The sequence below is a fragment of the Somniosus microcephalus genome, chromosome 1, assembly GCF_052327205.1.
Source record: "Somniosus microcephalus isolate GS21.2 chromosome 1, FLI_Smic_1.0, whole genome shotgun sequence".
NCBI lineage: Eukaryota > Metazoa > Chordata > Chondrichthyes > Squaliformes > Somniosidae > Somniosus > Somniosus microcephalus.
The window spans coordinates 341,147,700-341,166,007 of record NC_140987.1 but is presented as its reverse complement, the minus strand read 5'-3'; the positions used below and the strand labels follow the sequence as shown (position 1 = coordinate 341,166,007).

At 47.1% G+C, this 18,308-nt stretch overlaps 1 protein-coding gene across 3 annotated transcripts in view; it reads left to right on the top strand.

The window, feature by feature from the left end:
* LOC147124941 (connector enhancer of kinase suppressor of ras 2) overlaps positions 1-18,308 on the top strand; it is a 1,271,510-nt gene that overhangs the window by 1,102,483 nt on the left and 150,719 nt on the right. For all 3 annotated transcript variants that reach the window (XM_085995047.1, XM_085995029.1, XM_085995038.1), the window contains one exon: positions 14,066-14,114. In XM_085995047.1, coding sequence (XP_085851173.1) covers positions 14,066-14,114 — 49 coding nt within the window. The remainder of the gene's footprint in view (positions 1-14,065; positions 14,115-18,308) is intronic.

Sequence of the window (18,308 nt, the reverse complement as noted above, 5' to 3'; positions counted from 1 at the left end):
AATTGGGTAGCGCCCCTGACATGAGTCATTCATTCATGAAAGAAAGACTTATGAAATAATACTGAGTGGCCTACGGGTGGCGCTGTCCAGGGAGAGTATAAATACTCGGGCACGGGCCCAGCTTGCGCAGGACATTCTTAACAGGAACTAGTGAAGGACACAACTAGACCTCCATGTTGTAAAACAGTTGATTAAAGCTTTGTTTAACGCTTAGACCAAGTGCCTAGTAGTTTTCTTACATCAGCCCCAACAAAGTTAGCGCCCCCACGGCCGATTTTCCCAGGTAGCGCCCCGAGAGGGAGGAGGGGTGCTACTGGAAGCGCCCGCATCCCTCTTGGGGAGCTGCGAGCCAATATCGCGATGCTACGTGCCACAGCGCCACGGTACTGCAGGCCTTGCTCCCCTTATTAAAGGGGAGGGGCCTGATGCAGTGCATCCCGGCACCCAGCTGGGCCACCAGGGATCGGGAGTGCCGGCAAACGAACCCGGCACTCAAGAGGAGTGCCGGGCTCACAGAAAGCAGCTGGCACCCCACAGGGGGGCTTCACGGGGGCTGGGGATAGCAACGAGGGCAGGTGCTGGCAGGCGGCCAGCAACAAAAATGGCCGCCCGCCACCTCCCCTTTAACTAGCACCATGCCAGCCACAGGCAGGCCCCCCTGACCCTGGTGGACATAGCATCTGGCGGTAAGTCAGGAGGCGCCACCCAATATTACAGCTGGGGCGCGAGCCGGGTGCTGCGCACGGTGATGACGTCATCGCCAGCAGCGCGGTGCTAACGACGCTGAATTACGTGGGAGGCGTTAGCAGTGTAGCACCCAGGCATTAGTTGATTTGCGCCCTGTTAGCACCCTCAACTGAATTTAGCCCCCTTTATTTTACATCTGTTACTCTGCACTTTATTCTGCAGGTTGTTCTCAGGAGTGTAAAGGTGGCAGGGCAAGTTGATAAGGCTGTTAAAAAAGTAAATGTGATCCTGGGCTTTAAACAGAGGCATAGAGGGAGAAATTCGGTATCGCCCCATTTGGGGCGCAATTATCGGCCGGGCGCAAAGTTTAGCGCCTGGCGCTAATTATCACCTCCGACTGCAAACTTGGCTTCTATCACCCCTGGAGGTGATTGGAGCACTAAATCAGGCACTACACACCTCTCTTAAGGCGCTAACGCCAAGGAGCGAGGCGCTACCTCAGAGTGCTGGCGAAGCTCATGTGATGTCATTCAGCAATGGAACACAGACACGCTGGCGCCGGCCAGTTCTTACAGGGGAGGGTCTCTTGCTCTCCATCCACACCCTGCTCATTGCAGCCTTGAATTTCGGCCTGGAGAGACCTGTACATCAAATCTGTTGGAAAGAACAATGGAGAGGCCCACGGAAAGAGCTCAGAGTGCAGCCCCCATAGTCTCTTCTAAATCGATGCAAGGATGATCAACTCAAAAAGAACCTGCAAAGTGCTGCTCAGTGCCCAAAACTCCTCAACACAGTTTTGAATATCTCCTGCAGTCTCTCTCTCTCACTCAGAATGCGTGGTGCAAAAATTTCGCCGACAAAAAAAGGCAGGAAGCGGTCGCCTTTAAATAGCGCTCCCCTAGTCCCTTCCCGACTGCAAAACGCTCCCCTCAACCTGTCGTTGCTAGTGGCAGGCGGTATGACGGGGCGCCACTCAATATCCGGTACGGGGCGCTGCACGCTCGACTGACATTACGATCTGCGGGTGCAGGAGATCGTGGCGGTGGTGTTTAGCACCGCCGCAAAATGTCTGGTCAATTTCGTGAGCGGCACAAACATCGCCGCGCATGGGTGCTAGTTGCTTTGTGCCCTATTAGTGCCGTCTTAAGGTGCTAACGGGAGGCGCAAACCAACCAAATTTTTCCCCATAGAGTACAAAAACACGGAAAATATGGTGAACCTTTATAAATCACTGGTTGGGCCCAGGCTGCAGTATTGTGGTCCAATTCTGGACACCGTACTTTAGGAAGAATGTCAAAGCCTTGGAGAGGGTGTAGAGGAAGTTTGCTAGAATGGTACCAGAATGAGACACTTCAGTTATTTGGAGAGACTAGAGAAGTTTATGGGGAGATTTAATTGAGATGTTCAAAATTATGAATGGTTTTGTTACAGTAGATTGGGAGGAACTGTTTCCACTGGCAGGAGGGTCAGTAACCAGAGGACACAGATTTAAGATAATTGGCAAAAGAACCAGTGGGGCGATGGGGAGACATTTTTCATGCAGCGAGTTGTTATGGAATGCACTGCTTGAAAGGGTGGTGGAAGCAGATTCAATAGTAACTTTCAAAAGGGAGTTAGATATATACTTGAAAAGGAAAAATTTGCAGGGCTATGGGGAAAGAGCAAGGCAGTGAAACTAATTGGATAGCTCTTTCAAAGAGCCAGCACAGGCACAATGAGCTGAATGGACTCCTTCTGTGCTATATGATTCTATGATTCAAGGCTCAAAATAATTTCTGTCAGTGATATCTCCACCGTATGACATACACTTGCTCTTTATAATATTGTGATATTGTAACAGAAACATTGGCCCAGAAATTCGGGTCGGGGGCTTCCCGCGGGTGCAAGCCCCCGACCTGCACTTAGCTTGCACGCCGGCCGTTGAGCTGTGGGCCCCCGTGGAATTCCGATCCTGGGCCTCCTCCAACTGCCGGCGCGCAGTGCTTGCGTATCCCAGGGGCACAGTTAGTTCAATGCATCCCCTGGGATCACGTGGGCCATGGGGAGCCAATCGGAGCAGGGAATGCTTCATTCATAAGTTTGACAGGAAGGGCTGTCAAACCTATAAATACTATAAGCCCCAAAACATCACTAAATCTTCAAATAATTTTTTTTTTAAATCACATTTTTAAAATAAACTATAAATTACATGAAATAACTATTTTAAACAATAATTTAAATTTTTGAAAAAAATAATTTTTTTTCTAACGGGACTAAAAATAAATTTACCTTTCTTTAAAGTATTTAAAAATAATAAACCTGTGGAAAAAATGTTTTAATTTTAATTAATTCACCACTTACCTTGTAAAAAGCAGGCCTTGCGACTGCTTTTTAGATCTCTAACTTCTGGAGACTTACCCTCCCGGGAAAACCTGTGCACGCGTTCGAACTCTGAACCCCTTCTTTCAGGGGAACGGAAGTGCCGGTTTCCCGCGCATGCGCAGCGCATGCAGGAAACCGGCACTTCCATTGGGCTTACGGGTGAGTACCCCGTGCGTGGAGACCCGAATTTCTGGGCCATTGTGTTTTCATACCTCTTCTGAGATTCCTTCTTTTCTATTTTCATTCTCTGGAGTGTTATGGTGAATAGTGAGGGATGGTCAGCTTTTAGAATCATAGAACCATAGAACAGTTACAGCACAGAACGAGGCCATTCGGCCTGTCGAGTCCATGCTGGCTCTCTGCAAGAGCACTTCAGCTAGTCCCACTCCCCCGCCCTTTCCCCATAGCCCTGCAAAAAATTTTCCTTCAGGTACTTATCTAATTCCCTTTTGAAAGCCACGATTGAATCTGCCTCCACCACCCTCTCAGGCAATACATTCCAGATCCTAACCACTCGCTGTGTAAAAAAGTTTTTCCTCATGTCGCCTTTGGTCCTTCTGCCAAGCACCTTAAATCTGTGTCCTCTGGTTCTCAACCCTTCCACCAATGGGAACAGTTTCTCGCTATCTACATTGTCTAGACCCCTCATGATTTTCAACACCTCTATCAAATCTCCTCTCAACCTTCTCTGCTCTAAGAAGAACAACCCCAGCTTCTCCAGTCTATCTATGTAACTGAAGTCCCTCATCCCTGGAACCATTCTTGTAAATCTTTTCTGCACCCTCTCTAAGGCCTTCACATCCTTCCTAAAGTGCGCTGCCCAGAATTGGACGCAAATACTCCAGTTGAGGTCGGACCAGTGTTTTCTAAAGGTTCATCATAACTTCCTTGCTTTTGTACTCTATGCCACTTTTTATGAAGCCCAGCATCCTGTATGCTTTTTTAACTGCTTTCTCAACCTTCCCTACCACCTTCAACAATTTGTGCACATACACCCCCAGGTTGCTCTGTTCATGCACCCCCTTTAGAATTGTACTCTTCAGTTTAGATTGCCTCTCCTTGTTCTTCCTACCAAAATGTATTACTTCACACTTTTCTGCGTCAAATTTCATCTGCCATGTGTCCACCCATTCCACCAGCCTGTCTGTGTCCTCTTGAAGTCTATCACTATCCTTCTAACTGTTCATTATACTTCCAAGTTTTGTGTCATCTGCAAATGTTGAAATTGTGCCCTGTACACCCAAGTCCAAGTCATTAATATATATATCAAGAAAATACCGACCCCTGGGGAACATCACTGTATACCTTCCTCCAGTCCGAAAAACAACCGTTCACCACTACTCTCTGTTTCCTGTCAGTTAGCCAATTTTGTATCCATGTTGCCACTGTCCCTTTTATTCCATGGGCTTCAACTTTGCTGGCAAGCCTATTATGTGGCACTTTATCAAACACCTTTTGGAAGTCCATGTACACCACATCAACCGCATTGTCCTCATCAACCCTCTCTGTTACGTCTTCAAAAAACTCGATCAAGTTAGTTAAACATTATTGGCCTTTAACAACTCCGTGCTGGCTTTCCTTAATTAATCCACACTTGTCCAAGTGACTGTTAATTTTGTCCCAGATTATCATTTCCAAAAGCTTCCCCACTACTGAGGTTAAACTGACTGGCCTGTAGTTGATGGGTTTATCCTTACACCCTTTTTTGAACAAGGGTGTAACATTTGCAATTCTCCAGTCCTCTGGCACCATCCTGTATCTAAGGAGGATTGGAAGATTATGGCCAGTACCTCCACAATTTCCACCTTTACTTTGCTCAGCATCCTAGGATGCATCCCATCCCTGGTGACTTATCAACTTTAAGTACAGACCTCCTCTTTATCAATTTTTATCTCATCCAGTATCTCAAATACCTTCTCTTTCACTATAACATTGGCAACATCTTTTTCCTTGGTAAAGACAGATGCAAAGTATTCATTTAGTACCTCAGCCATGCCCTCTGCCTCCATGTGTAGGTCTCCATTTTTGGTCCCTAATTGGCCCCATCTCTCCCCCTACTACCCATTTGCTATTTCTATGTCTATAGAAGGCTTTAGGATTCCCTTTTATGTTGGCTACCAATCTATTCTCATACTCTCTCTTTGCCCCTCTTATTTCCTTTTTCACTTTCCCTCTGAACTTTCTATATTCAGCCGGGTTCTCACTTGTATTCTCAACCTGACATCTGTCATACGCCCCCTTTTTCTGCTTCATCTTACTCACTATCTCTTTCGTCACCCAGGGAGCTCTGACTTTGGTTGCCCTACCTTTCCCCTTCATGGGAATGTACCTCAACTGTACCCGAACCATCTCCTCATTAAACGGAAGTTCCTATCCGAATAACGAAGTCCAACACAGTGAAACGAAATAATCAAGCTTTAATAAACAAATTACTTTAACTAATAAACTACAAGAGCAGATGTCAGCAGGTCTGTGCAGGTCTACAGCCTCTCCAAGACTGCCACTAAATACTGGAAACCGACGTCATGACGTCATCACGCTTTCCGCGCCAACTGGGGGTCACGTGATCGGCGTCATGACGTCATCACGCAGAAATACAAGAAACTACATACAGCTTAAAGGTGCAGTCCACAACTGCACTACAGAGTGGTTAAAGGAATGATTACTGATTGTTCAGTGTCTCTTGGTGGCTCTGCCACAGGCGCCCCCCCAGAATTCTCTTTAACAGACAGCGTCAAACGTGCAGGAGGTTTAATGATTCTGCCCGAACGACTACGAACTTCAGACAATGGACCGTTGGAAGATGAGCCAATACTTGGCTGTGTCTGAAGCGGTACATCTGGGGTGGAGGAAACAGTAGCAGAAGGTGTAGACGAGGATGAAGCTGAAGCAGGCAATTTAATAGTAGACTGCTGCTTAATTGGTCTAGTAGCCAACGGTGGTCGTCCACGGCGAGGTGGCTGAGCAACAACCACTGGTTCACTCCGATCCAGATGGGCTGGTTTAAGTCGGTCGATGGAGATGGTATCAGACTTACCTCCCACTTCGACCGTAAAATATTTCTCTCCCGCTGCAATGACACGAAACGGTCCAGCATAAGGTGGTCTGAGTGTATCTCTATGAGCATCCTGCCGAATGAAAACATAATCGGAACTCATAAGTTCTGCCGGAACATGAGGCCTCTGTAGGTTGTGATGCGAGGTTGGAATAGGCAGGAAATTCTTTGCCACCTCTTGATGCTGAAGGAGCTGCTGAGCAGGCGACCACGATTCCGTATGTAGAGGGAGGAAATCCCCTGGTACTCGAAGTGCTTGACCGTAGACTAACTCAGCCGATGAAGCCTGGAGGTCATCTTTGGGGGCTGTACGGAGGCCTAGCATCACCCAAGGGAGTCTATCCACCCAGTTGGAACCACGCAAGCTGGCACGGAGGGACGCCTTTAGAGACCGATGAAACCTTTCACATAAGCCATTTGCTTGCGGATGGTAAGCGGTGGTACGGTGCAGCTTGGTACCCAAGCCCTGTGCAACTGCATTCCACAACTCTGACGTAAATTGTGGACCTCGGTCAGAGGAGATATCAGATGGTACTCCAAACCGGGCCACCCACGACGAAATGAACGCCCTGGATACGTCCGCTGTGGCAGTAGCAGCCAAGGGAATCGCCTCTGGCCACCTGGTAGTACGGTCCACTATTGTCAGGAGATGCATAAAACCCCGCGAAATGGGGAGGGGGCCCACTAAGTCCACATGTACATGGTCGAACCGGCGTTCAGGCACTGGAAAGATGGCCATTGGAGCCTTCACGTGACGGTGGACCTTTGATTTTTGACAGTCCACGCAATTGTTTGTCCAGTCCTTAACGTCTAAATACATTCCCTTCCAAACAAATTTACGGGACATAAGTCGTTGTGAAGCTCGCATCCCCGGGTGTGATAAGCCATGTATAACCTGAAAAATCTTCTTACGCCATTCGACTGGCACAATGGGCCGGGGCACTCCCATGGATGTGTCACACAAGAGCGTGGTTCCTGCTGATTGGAACATAACATCGGCTACCTGCAAACTAGAAGGCATGGTCCAATACGCCTGAACTTCAGGATCCGCCAGCTGTTCTTTCGCCAACCCGACGAAATCGATTCCCAGGTGAATCGTCTGGACTGGGGCACGCGACAGGCAATCAGCCACAAGATTATCTTTGCCAGACACATATCGTAAACCCGTCGTAAATTCAGATATAAATGTAAGGTGGCGCTGTTGCCGGGCTGACCACGGCTCCGCCGTTTTGGCCATTGCAAAAGTGAGCGGTTTATGGTCCACAAATACAGTAAACGGACGCCCTTCTAGGAGAAAACGAAAATGCCGGATGGCCAAAAACAAGGCCAGCAACTCCCTATCAAAAGTGCTATATTTTCGCTCATTTTTACGCAGTTGGCGGCTAAAAAAGGCCAATGGCTGCCAAGTCCCGTCAACCCATTGTTCCTGCACTGCCCCAATGGCGTAATCGGAGGCATCGGTAGTAAGGGCGATGGTTGCGCCCGGGAGTGGGTGTGCAAGCATAGTTGCATCTGCCAATGCCGCCTTGGTGTTCAGGAATGCCTGGTCCATCTGTGGTGTCCAAATGATAACATCTTTACCCGACTTCCCTTTAAGTGCTTCGTACAGCGGCTGCATTAATTGGGCTGCCTTGGGGACAAAACGATGATAAAAATTTACCATCCCCAGGAACTCCTGAAGAGATTTAAGTATATGAGGCCGCGGGAATGCCGTAACTGCCTCTACCTTAGTGGCCAGTGGGACGGCGCCTTCTGAGGTGATCCTATGCCCCAGAAAGTCAATGCTGGTTAACCCAAACTGGCATTTGGCTAGATTTATAATGAGGCCATGTTGGCTGAGACGGGCAAAGAGTGTACGTAAATGAGCCATGTGCTCTTCCTTATCTTTACTAGCAATGAGAATATCATCCAAGTAAATGAAAATGAAAGGAAGGTCCCGTAACACAGAGTCCATAAGTCGCTGAAAAGCCTGAGCTGCATTTTTCAATCCAAACGGCATGCGAAGGAACTCAAAAAGGCCAAATGGTGTGATGACCGCCGTTTTGGGGACGTCTTGAGGGTGCACAGGAACTTGGTGATATCCACGAACAAGATCTACTTTGGAAAATATTGAGTTGCCGGCCAAATGAGCCGAAAAATCCTGTATATGTGGTATTGGATACCTATCCGGCATAGTGGCTTCGTTAAGGCGTCTGTAATCCCCACAAGGCCTCCATCTGCCACCTGGTTTAGGTACAATGTGTAATGGGGAAGACCAAGGACTGTCGGAGCGTCGGACAATCCCAAGGCGCTCCATAATCTGAAACTCTGCCTTTGCGGCTATAAGCTTTCCGGGTTCCAATCTTCGTGCCCGAGCGTAAACAGGCGATCCCGTTGTGGTGATATAATGCACCACACCGTGCTTCGCGACTGCTGCCGAGAATGTCGGCCTGGTGAGCCCCGGGAACTTGCCAAGTAGGCGCCTAAACCCTTCCTGCGATGGAACCGCACAGGCAACCGACCAGGAGACAGCAGCACTGCGGTGACAAGGCACCGCATGGAAAGTAGATGCATTAATGAGTCGACAATGTTGGACGTCGACCAGAAAACCATAGGCACAAAAAAAATCAGCCCCCAGGATGGCCTGTGATACTTTAGCCGTGATGAATTCCCATACAAAACGTTGACCTCCAAGAGTTAAATTAACTGTCCGTTTACCGAACGTGCGAATGGCCGCACCATTGGCTGCCTCGAGGGAAGGGCCGGTGGATTCCCCAGGATGCTGGATGCTGACGACCCGTGAAGCCGTGGCGCTGTCCAGAGCGGAAACCACGTAATAATAACGGGTTGAATCCGCTGTAATGTCCCGGATAGCAAACTGGGCTTCTGCTTGGAAAAACCATGCTTCTGGTTGCTGTTCCCAGAACTGCGGCAATTTAATGGCAACGGTGTTCGTGTTCATTATGAGTATCTCGAAGAAAGTTGTCCAACAAGCTCGGGGTCACCAATGTAGGAACGGAAGTTCCTATCCGTAGATCTAGCTTTGAAACTGGCAAAATACTGCACTGAGAACCAGTATCACACAAGAATCATCGCCCTGTTCTGGAATCAGTAATATAGAGGAGTTTTCCTGCTGAACCGACTGCCATGGTGAACTGGGTGTGTTTGTCAGCCCCTGTCTTCTTCATCGAAGTTTGTGAGTCTGCTGGAGACTTTTTTTCAACCCAACTGCAGGGTGGACGGCAGCGTTGAGCTTTGGCGCCAAAACGGGCGTGGTACATACACCAGCCTGCTGGAGGAGGGCTGGACTTTGCTCGCGTAGGGGAAAGACGCCTCGTAGCTGCGCAACTCTGCTGTATGACCATAAAAGTCTTATCTGCCTCTGCAGCCAGCTCGGCACAGTCCGTAATCGTAGAACTGGCCAAGACTGCCTGAACCGGCTCGGGTAGCTGGCAGAGGAAGAGCTCTCGAAATAAAAAACATTGGGGCTCCGAACCCAAAAGCGTGAGCATTTGGCTCATCAATTCTGATGGTTTTGAGTCCCCAAGACCGGGCATTGCGATAAGCTTGCGTGCACGCTCCGACATAGTTAAACCAAACACCTGTAGCAAACGATCTTTTAAAGCTTCATACTTGCCCTCTGCCGGTGGATTCCCCAGGATGCTGACGACCCGTGAAGCCGTGGCGCTGTCCAGAGCGGAAACCACGTAATAATAACGGGTTGAATCCGCTGTAATGTCCCGGATAGCAAACTGGGCTTCTGCTTGGAAAAACCATGCTTCTGGTTGCTGTTCCCAGAACTGCGGCAATTTAATGGCAACGGTGTTCGTGTTCATTATGAGTATCTCGAAGAAAGTTGTCCAACAAGCTCGGGGTCACCAATGTAGGAACGGAAGTTCCTATCCGAATAACGAAGCCCAACGCAGTGAAACGAAGTAATCAAGCTTTAATAAACAAATTACTTTAACTAATAAACTACAAGAGCAGATGTCAGCAGGTCTGTGCAGGTCTACAGCTTCTCCAAGACTGCCACTAAATACTGGAAACCGACGTCATGACGTCATCACGCTTTCCGCGCCAACTGGGGGTCACGTGATCGGCGTCATGACGTCATCACGCAGAAATACAAGAAACTACATACAGCTTAAAGGTGCAGTCCACAACTGCACTACAGAGTGGTTAAAGGAATGATTACTGATTGTTCAGTGTCTCTTGGTGGCTCCGCCACAGCACATTGTTCGATTAAAGTTTTGCCTGCCAATCTTTGATTCCAATTTACCTGGGCCAGATCCAGTTTCAACCCACTAAAATTGACCTTCCTCCAATTAAGTATTTTTACTCTAGATTGTGCCCTGTCCTTTTCCAGAGCTGATCCAAACCTTACGCTACTATGATCACTGTTCCCTAAATGTTCCCCTACTGATACTTGCTCCACTTGACCTATCTCATTCCCCAGAACCAGATCCAGCAATGCCTCTTTCCTCATTGGGCCTGAAACATACTGATCAAGAAAGTTCTCCTGAACACACTTTAGAAATTCTTCCCCCTCTCTGCCCTTTACACTATTACTATCCCATTCTATATTAGGATAGTTGAAGCCCCCCATTACCACTACTCTATAATTCTTGCACTTCTCTGTAATTTCCCTGCAAATTTGCTCCTCTATCTCCTTCTTACTGGTTGATGGCCAATAGAATACACCTAGTAGTGTAATGGCACCTCTATTGTTTCTTAACTCTAACCAAATAGACTCTGTCCTTGACCCCTCCAGGACATCCTCTCTCTCCAGCACTCTAATAATCTCCTTATTGCCACCCCACCTCCTTTCTTTCCTTCCCTATCTTTCCTGAACACCTTATATCCAGGAATATTTAGTACCCAATCCTGCCCTTTTTTGAGCCAGGTCTCCATTATTGCCAATCCTTTGTGCACCTTGTTTCTCCTTTCTAATGCTACATCCTGGTGTCCATCCCCCAGCCAAATTAGTTTAAACCCTCCCCAACAACACTAGCAAAACCCCCGCAAGGACATTGGTCCCGGCTCTGTTGAGGTGCAACCCATCCGGTCTGTGCAGGTCCCACCTCCCCCAGAACCGGTGTCAATGTCCCAGGAATCTAAAGCCCTCCCTCCTGCACCATCTCTCCAGCCACGCATTCATCTGCTCTATCCTCCTATTTCTATACTCACTAGCTCGTGGCACCGGGAGTAATCTGAAGATTACTACCTTTGAGGTCTTGCTTTTTAACCTCTTTCCTAGCTCCCTAAAATCTTCCTGCAGCACCTCATCCGTCTTTCTACTTATTTCATTGATACCAATATGGACCATGGCTGTTCACCCTCCCCCCTCAGAATGTTCTGCAGCTGCTCAGTGAGATCCTTGACCCTGGCACCAGGGGGTGCGATCTTGCCAGCCCTGGGGAGGCGGGTATGGAGGCAGAACTGCTGGGAAAATGGCAGAATTTGGGGGCGGGTGCCCAACCCGCCCCCAACTCACCTCCGTGCCATCTTGCCAGGAGGCGGGTAGCCGTCCCGCGCCAGGTCCCATCTCCTTGGAGGCGGGAAGGGGATTACTGCCACTTAACTGCCTGTTAACAGGTAGTTAACAGGCAGATAAGAGGATTATCCCCATTTTGCCCACACAAGTGCGGGCTTCCCGAAGGCTGCGAACTCCACCAAGGTCACCGAGGCGAGTAGTGGGTCTGCGAGGGTCAGGGGGGTGCAAAAGTGCACTGTGAAGGTAAGTGATGGGTGCAAGTGTGGAGAGGTGAGTATGTGAGGTAGGTGGAAAGTGTTAGAAAAAGTTTACTTACCTTTGTTTCTTTCTGCAGGCTTCAAGAGTTGAGTATACGGAGAGTTTCACACCTCTGCAGCAGAGATGACAAATGGCCGTTGCATTCTCCAATGCAACAACCATCTAATTTCTGTAAAAGAAAGAGGTTTGATGAGGTCTTGAATTCAAGAGCTCATCAAACTACAGAGAATGTCACTGTTTGACAGCTTCACAGAGCTGTAAAATGATGACAATTTGACAGATGAAATGTCATACGTTGACATTCTCTGTAACCGGCTTTCCCTTAATTGGCTGCTAAGCCCACTGGGCGTGGGTTGGCCAGAAGTTGATGGAGGCGGGACTGAAACCCAACAAGTGGGAGTCCCGCCTCCAACAGCTCCCCATTGGCAAAGTCCAGCCCAGGGAGGCAACATACCATCCTAGAATCACAACTGTGACTGCAGGAATGCCTGTCTGTTCCCCTAACTATTGAATCCCCTATCACTATTGCTTTCCTGATCTTCCTCCTGCCCCCCTGTACAGCTGAGCCACCCGTGGTGCTATGGACTTGGCTTTGGCTGTACTCCCCAGAGGAGCCATTGCCCTCACCAGTATTCAGTATCGGTTAGAGAGTGAGGGGACTCCTGCACTACCTGCCTGGTCCTCCTTGTCTGCCTGATGGTCACCCATTCCCTCTCTCCCTGCACACTCTTACGCTGCGGGGTGACCACCTCCTGAAGTGTGCTATCCGCGTAGCTCTCAGCCTCACGGATGCACCGTAATCATGCCAGCTGCTTCTCAAGCTCCGAAACCTGGAGCTTGAGCTCTTACAGCTGACGACACTTCCTGCACATGTGGTTGTCCAGGACGCAGGAAGCATCCTGGAGTTCCCACATGGCACAAGATGTGCATTCCACGGGACTGAGGTGCCCTGCCAGGCCTCTATTTAATAGTCTATTAACTAACTTAACAGAAATAAACTCAAGACTTTAAAAAAACACAATCACCAGCTACTCGTCAGTCAGCTCTTTCCCTTGTGCTGATGACACTTTAGCTTTTATTTTTCCTCATTCCTTGACGCTTGCGTTCCCTCCGGGCTCTTGGCTCTCGGGCCTACATTTATTTCCAGCCGCTCCTCTCACTATCCTGCAGGTCCGCTCTCGGGCCGATTAACTTCGAGTCCTTGGGTTCTGTGGCTCCACTGCCCCTTTTCAGTTAGTCATCTCAACTGCCTTCCTCCTCTACACCAACTCCTGCTCTCACCAAATTCTTCCACTCTTCTTTTATTATATTAATCTTACAGGCTGATACAGGAGACTATCATATCACAAAAAACAGCAAATATCTGACAGTGATTGCTAAGCAGAAATCTTTTCTTGGGTTTCAGACAGTGGCTGCACTCAGTGGAGCTTTGCAGCCGTGTATCATTTGAATTTGTTGATGAGGTAGCTGCCCTGTCACCATCCGTTAATGCTCACTAACATTTCAGAAAGGAATAGGTTTAAGTTATTAGTTTTGCACTCTGGGTGCCAGAATTTGATACCAACTGGTTGGTATTTGCAGTGAAATCGTGAGGGGCAGCAGCTTCGAAGGACATTAGCCACGAATGTGCAAAATCCTGGCTTGATATTAACAGTGGAAATGGACATTCCTGATTAGATCACAAACAGAAAAAGCTGGGAACACTCAGCAGGTCAGGCAGCATCTGCAGAGAAACAGAAGTCAGTGTTTCAGGTCTTAATCACCTTGCTCAGGACCGGATCAATCACGTCCTACTCAGTGAAAGGGCTTTTATTCGAAAACCCTATAAGTTCTTAACAGACTAATAGTTGCCAAGGTGATGACCGAACAGATTGCCAAATCTTTGACTCTACCCTGCAGCATTCCTACAAATTTTTCAATACAGGCCTTATAAAGGCCGAATACTCTTGACAGTATTTTAAAAAATTATTTCTTTGGGTAGCTTAACTATTTGTCACAAACACGATCAAGTCACGACTGCCTTATTCTTTGGGGGGGGGGGGGAAGTAACATGGGCCCACAACATGAATCATTTTCATGAAATAAACTTGTCGACAATACATCAAAGCAATGAAAACGTCATGTGCAATTCAGTTAACACTGCATTCCTTCAATTGAAAATACAGTGGAATAGCTCTGTGCTCACCTGAATATAATGCTATACAAGAGCACTGTTATCTGTTTTTACACAGGTATGCAAGTGCTGGCATTGACAGACAAGGCGGCACATCAATGAGGAAGGTAAGGCTTCTAAAAACTATTCTCTACGCATCATTTCTGATGGCGTAAATCACTGGAATAACATCTTATCTGTTTATTGCAACTTCTGTGCTTCCAGCAGATTATTGCTTACAAATAACTGACTTAGTAATAAAAATACAGCTAAAAGATCACCTTTTTCAGCATTCTGTACATTTATTTTTGCTGCTTTTTGGGCAATACTTTAAAAAGCTCCACTACATTGGAGGGGTGCTGGATATGAGTTATCAACAAAGTTACTAAATTATGTTGATCTTGTTCATAGATTAAGTAAATTCTTCAAATCTGATTTTCATTCTCCCTCCTTGAGGGGATAACCGGCACTTGTGGTACAGCTTCCATCTCTTCAGCTGCACATTAGGAGGTTAAACATTACTTGGTGCCGTTTATCAATTGAATTCTAAATATTGGATCATTGTTCCCATGGATTGCTGTGAAACTGATACAAGGGTGCGAGCTCTGGACCAGGTTCTGGACCCAAGGGACCTGAGCTGACTCAATTCAGGAAGACCTACATTTGGCCATTCCTTTACCTAAAGCTCGCAGAGAGTCAGAGTCTTTCTGGATGTCTCAGTATTCTACCATTGCCACATGCAGGTCCACAGGGACATGTTGTTTCACTGCGGGCGTGTGTGCGTAGGGAATTTGCACGTGCAGCGGATGTTTCCGATTGTGGTCATTGAGCAACTGCCACCTGCAACGAGGCTCTTTTTTAAAATAACTGGTAGTCTGTTGCGAGGCATCTGATTCCTGATGAAGTAGAAAGACAACCTTTGATCCTTAAGTGATCTAGAGACACATGGATCTATTTTTCATAAAGGTGCAGTTGGGAAGTGTAGGTGAGCTAGTCAGGTTTACAGGAGGCTGTTGGTGACCAACTGAGGACATATTCATATTGCCCAGTGCTATAGAGGTAATGAAGCCAAGTCCCGTCCTGTTCTTAGGAAAGAAAGAAAGATTTGCATTTATATAGCGCCTTTCACGACCACCGGACGTCTCAAAGCGCTTTGCAGCCAATGAAGTACTTTTGGAGTGTAATCACTGTTGTAATATATGAAGTTCATATGATGGTCTTCAGGATCAAGATTGGATTCGTAGAGTCAACGTCGTGAAGCCAAACTCACTTCCAAAAGACATTCATCCCTAATGGCTACATTCCAGAACAAGGCTGTTCCAATTCCAACCTCTGCTGATAGCTGAACGTTCTAGGTTTTTGCTAGTTTGTAGAAAGGTCCTTTAATGGAACGTCAATAACAGGAAGAGCAAACACTGATGGGATTGATCTTTGATAAATTTGGCCTCTAGTTGGCACCTGGCCATTGTGGTGAAGCTGAAATTTGTATCTCACTGTGTCAGGAACTGAGAACACATACCCGTGGTCCACTGGTCAGGGGCTCTGAGACATCGCACCACTCTAACTGTTTACCACTTTATTGTTTGAGGCACACACTAGCAATTCACGGAATGTATTTCTGTGATGGTTCATTTCTCTTTGTTTATGGGTTGGGAAGATAGAGGCTGTTCTGAGCCGTACTGTGATGTGATTGTCCCAACTGTGGACTAGCTCTTTATACCAGTGGTGTTCATTCACTGCAATACCAGACATCGTTCTTCAACTTTGTATGTCTTTTGTCTTTTTTTTAATGGCATCATTTTAACATATTTCTTACAATTTAATAGGGTCTTCAAAATTATACTTCACTAGCCACGAAACAGAATAAATCACATCACAATCATTAACAGAGCACTGTGCAGTTAGTGTTCCATGCTCGGTAAAATAATGGGACTCAAGGCGGATAAATCACCTGGACCGGATGGCTTACATCCTAGGGTCTTGAGGGAAGTGGCGGTAGGGATTGTGGATGCATTGGTAATAATTTTCCAAAACTCCCTGGACTCGGCAAAGGTCCCGGCAGACTGGAAAACTGCTAATGTAACACCCTTATTTAAAAAGGGCAGTAGACAGAAGGCTGGAAACTATAGACCGGTTAGCCTAACATCTGTGGTTGGTAAAATTTTGGAGTCCATTATTAAGGAGACAGTAACAGGACATTTGGAGAATCATAATTTAATAGGACAAAGTCAGCATGGTTTTATGAGGGGGAAGTCATGTTTGACAAATTTGCTGGAGTTCTTTGAGGAAGTAACATATAGGGTGGATAAAGGGGAACCAGTGGACGTAGTGTATTTAGACTTCCAAAAGGCATTTGACAAGGTGCCACACAAAAAATTGTTGCTTAAGATAAAAAATCACGGGATTGGGGGTAATATTCTGGCATGGATAGAGGATTGGCTATCTAACAGAAGGCAGAGAGTTGGGATAAATGGTTCATTCTCAGACTGGCAATCAGTAACTAGTGGTGTTCCGCAGGGGTCAGTGCTGGGTCCCCAACTCTTTACAATCTATATTAACGATTTGGAGGAGGGGACCGAGTGTAACATATCAAAGTTTGCAGATGATACTAAGATGGGGGGGAAAGTAGTGAGTGAGGAGGACATAAAAAACCTGCAAGGGGACATAGACAGGCTAAGTAAGTGGGCAGAGATTTGGCAGATGGAATACAATACTGGAAAGTGTGAGGTTATGCATTTTGGCAGGAAAAATCGTAGAGCAAGTTATTATCTTAATGGCAAGAAACTGGAAAGTACTGAAGTACAAAGGGATCTGGGGGTCCTGGTGCACGAAACTCAAAAGGTTAGTATGCAGGTGCAGCAAGTGATTAAGAAGGCCAATGGAATGTTGGCTTTCACTGCTAGGGGGATAGAATATAAAAATAGGGAGGTATTGCTTCAGTTATACAAGGTATTGGCGAGACCGCACCTGGAATACTGCATACAGTTTTGGTGTCCATACTTAAGAAAAGACATACTTGCTCTCGAGTCAGTACAAAGAAGGTTCACTCGGTTAATCCCGGGGATGAGGGGATGGACGTATGAGGAGAGGTTGAGTAGATTGGGACTCTACTCATTGGAGTTCAGAAGAATGAGAGGCGATCTTATTGAAACATATAAGATTGTGAAGGGGTTGGATCGGGTGGATGCGGGGAGGATGTTCCCGATGATGGGTGAAACTAGAACTAGGGGGCATAGTCTTAGAATAAGGGGCTGCTCTTTCAAAACTGAGATGAGGAGGAACTACTTCACTCAGAGGGTGGTAGGTCCATGGAATATGCTGCCCCAAAAAGCTGTAGAAGCTACATCATTACATAAATTTAAAACAGAAATAGACAGTTTCCTAGAAGTAAAGGGAATTAAGGGTTACGGGGAGCGGGCAGGAATTTGGACATGAGTCTAGGTTCGGATCGGTCATGGTCCTGTGGGTAGCGGAGCGGGCCTAGGGGCCGTGTAGCCTGATCCTGCTCCTAGTTCGTGTGTCTAATTCTGTTAGATTCAGGAGATGGTTCTGTGATAGTGGATTGGCGATTAGGATCAGATCAGCCATGATCTTATTGAATGGCGGAGCAGGCTCGAGGGGCTGATTGGCCTACTCCTGCTCCTATTTCTTATGTTCTTATGCTCGAGTCAGATGAGCAAAACAAAAAAGACAGTGGTTTTTCAGAAGCACTTTATCTAGGAAAATAGGAACAGGATTAGACCATTCAGCTTCTCGAGCCAGTTTCGCCATTCAGTTCGATCATGGCTGATCAGTATCTTAACTCCATTTACCTGCCTTGGTTCCATAACCCTTAATACTCCTGCCTAACAAAAATCAATCAATCAATCTCAGTTTTGAAATTTTCAATTGACCTAGCCTCAACAGCTTTTTGGGGGAGACAGTTCCAGATTTCCACTAGCCTTTGTGTGAAGAAGTGCTTCCTGACATCACCCCTGAGCAGCCTATCTCTAATGTTAAAGTTATGCCCCCTTGACCTGGACTCCCCCACCAGAGGAAATGGTTCTCTCTATCTATCCTATCAAATCCTTTAATCATCTTAAATACCTCAATTAGATCACCCCTTAATCTTCTATACACAAGGGAATACAAGCCTAGTCTATGCAACCTGTCCTCATAATTTAAACCCTTTGGCCTAGAAATTCAGTGGGCTGCGCCACCCGTTAGCGCCCTAAGAGGGCACTTAGTGGGTTTTGCGCCACTGGCCACGCCTCCCGCTAAATTTAGCGGGACGCTAATGGCGGCGCTAGCCGTTAGCGCTGCACCGCTACCGATGACGTCAT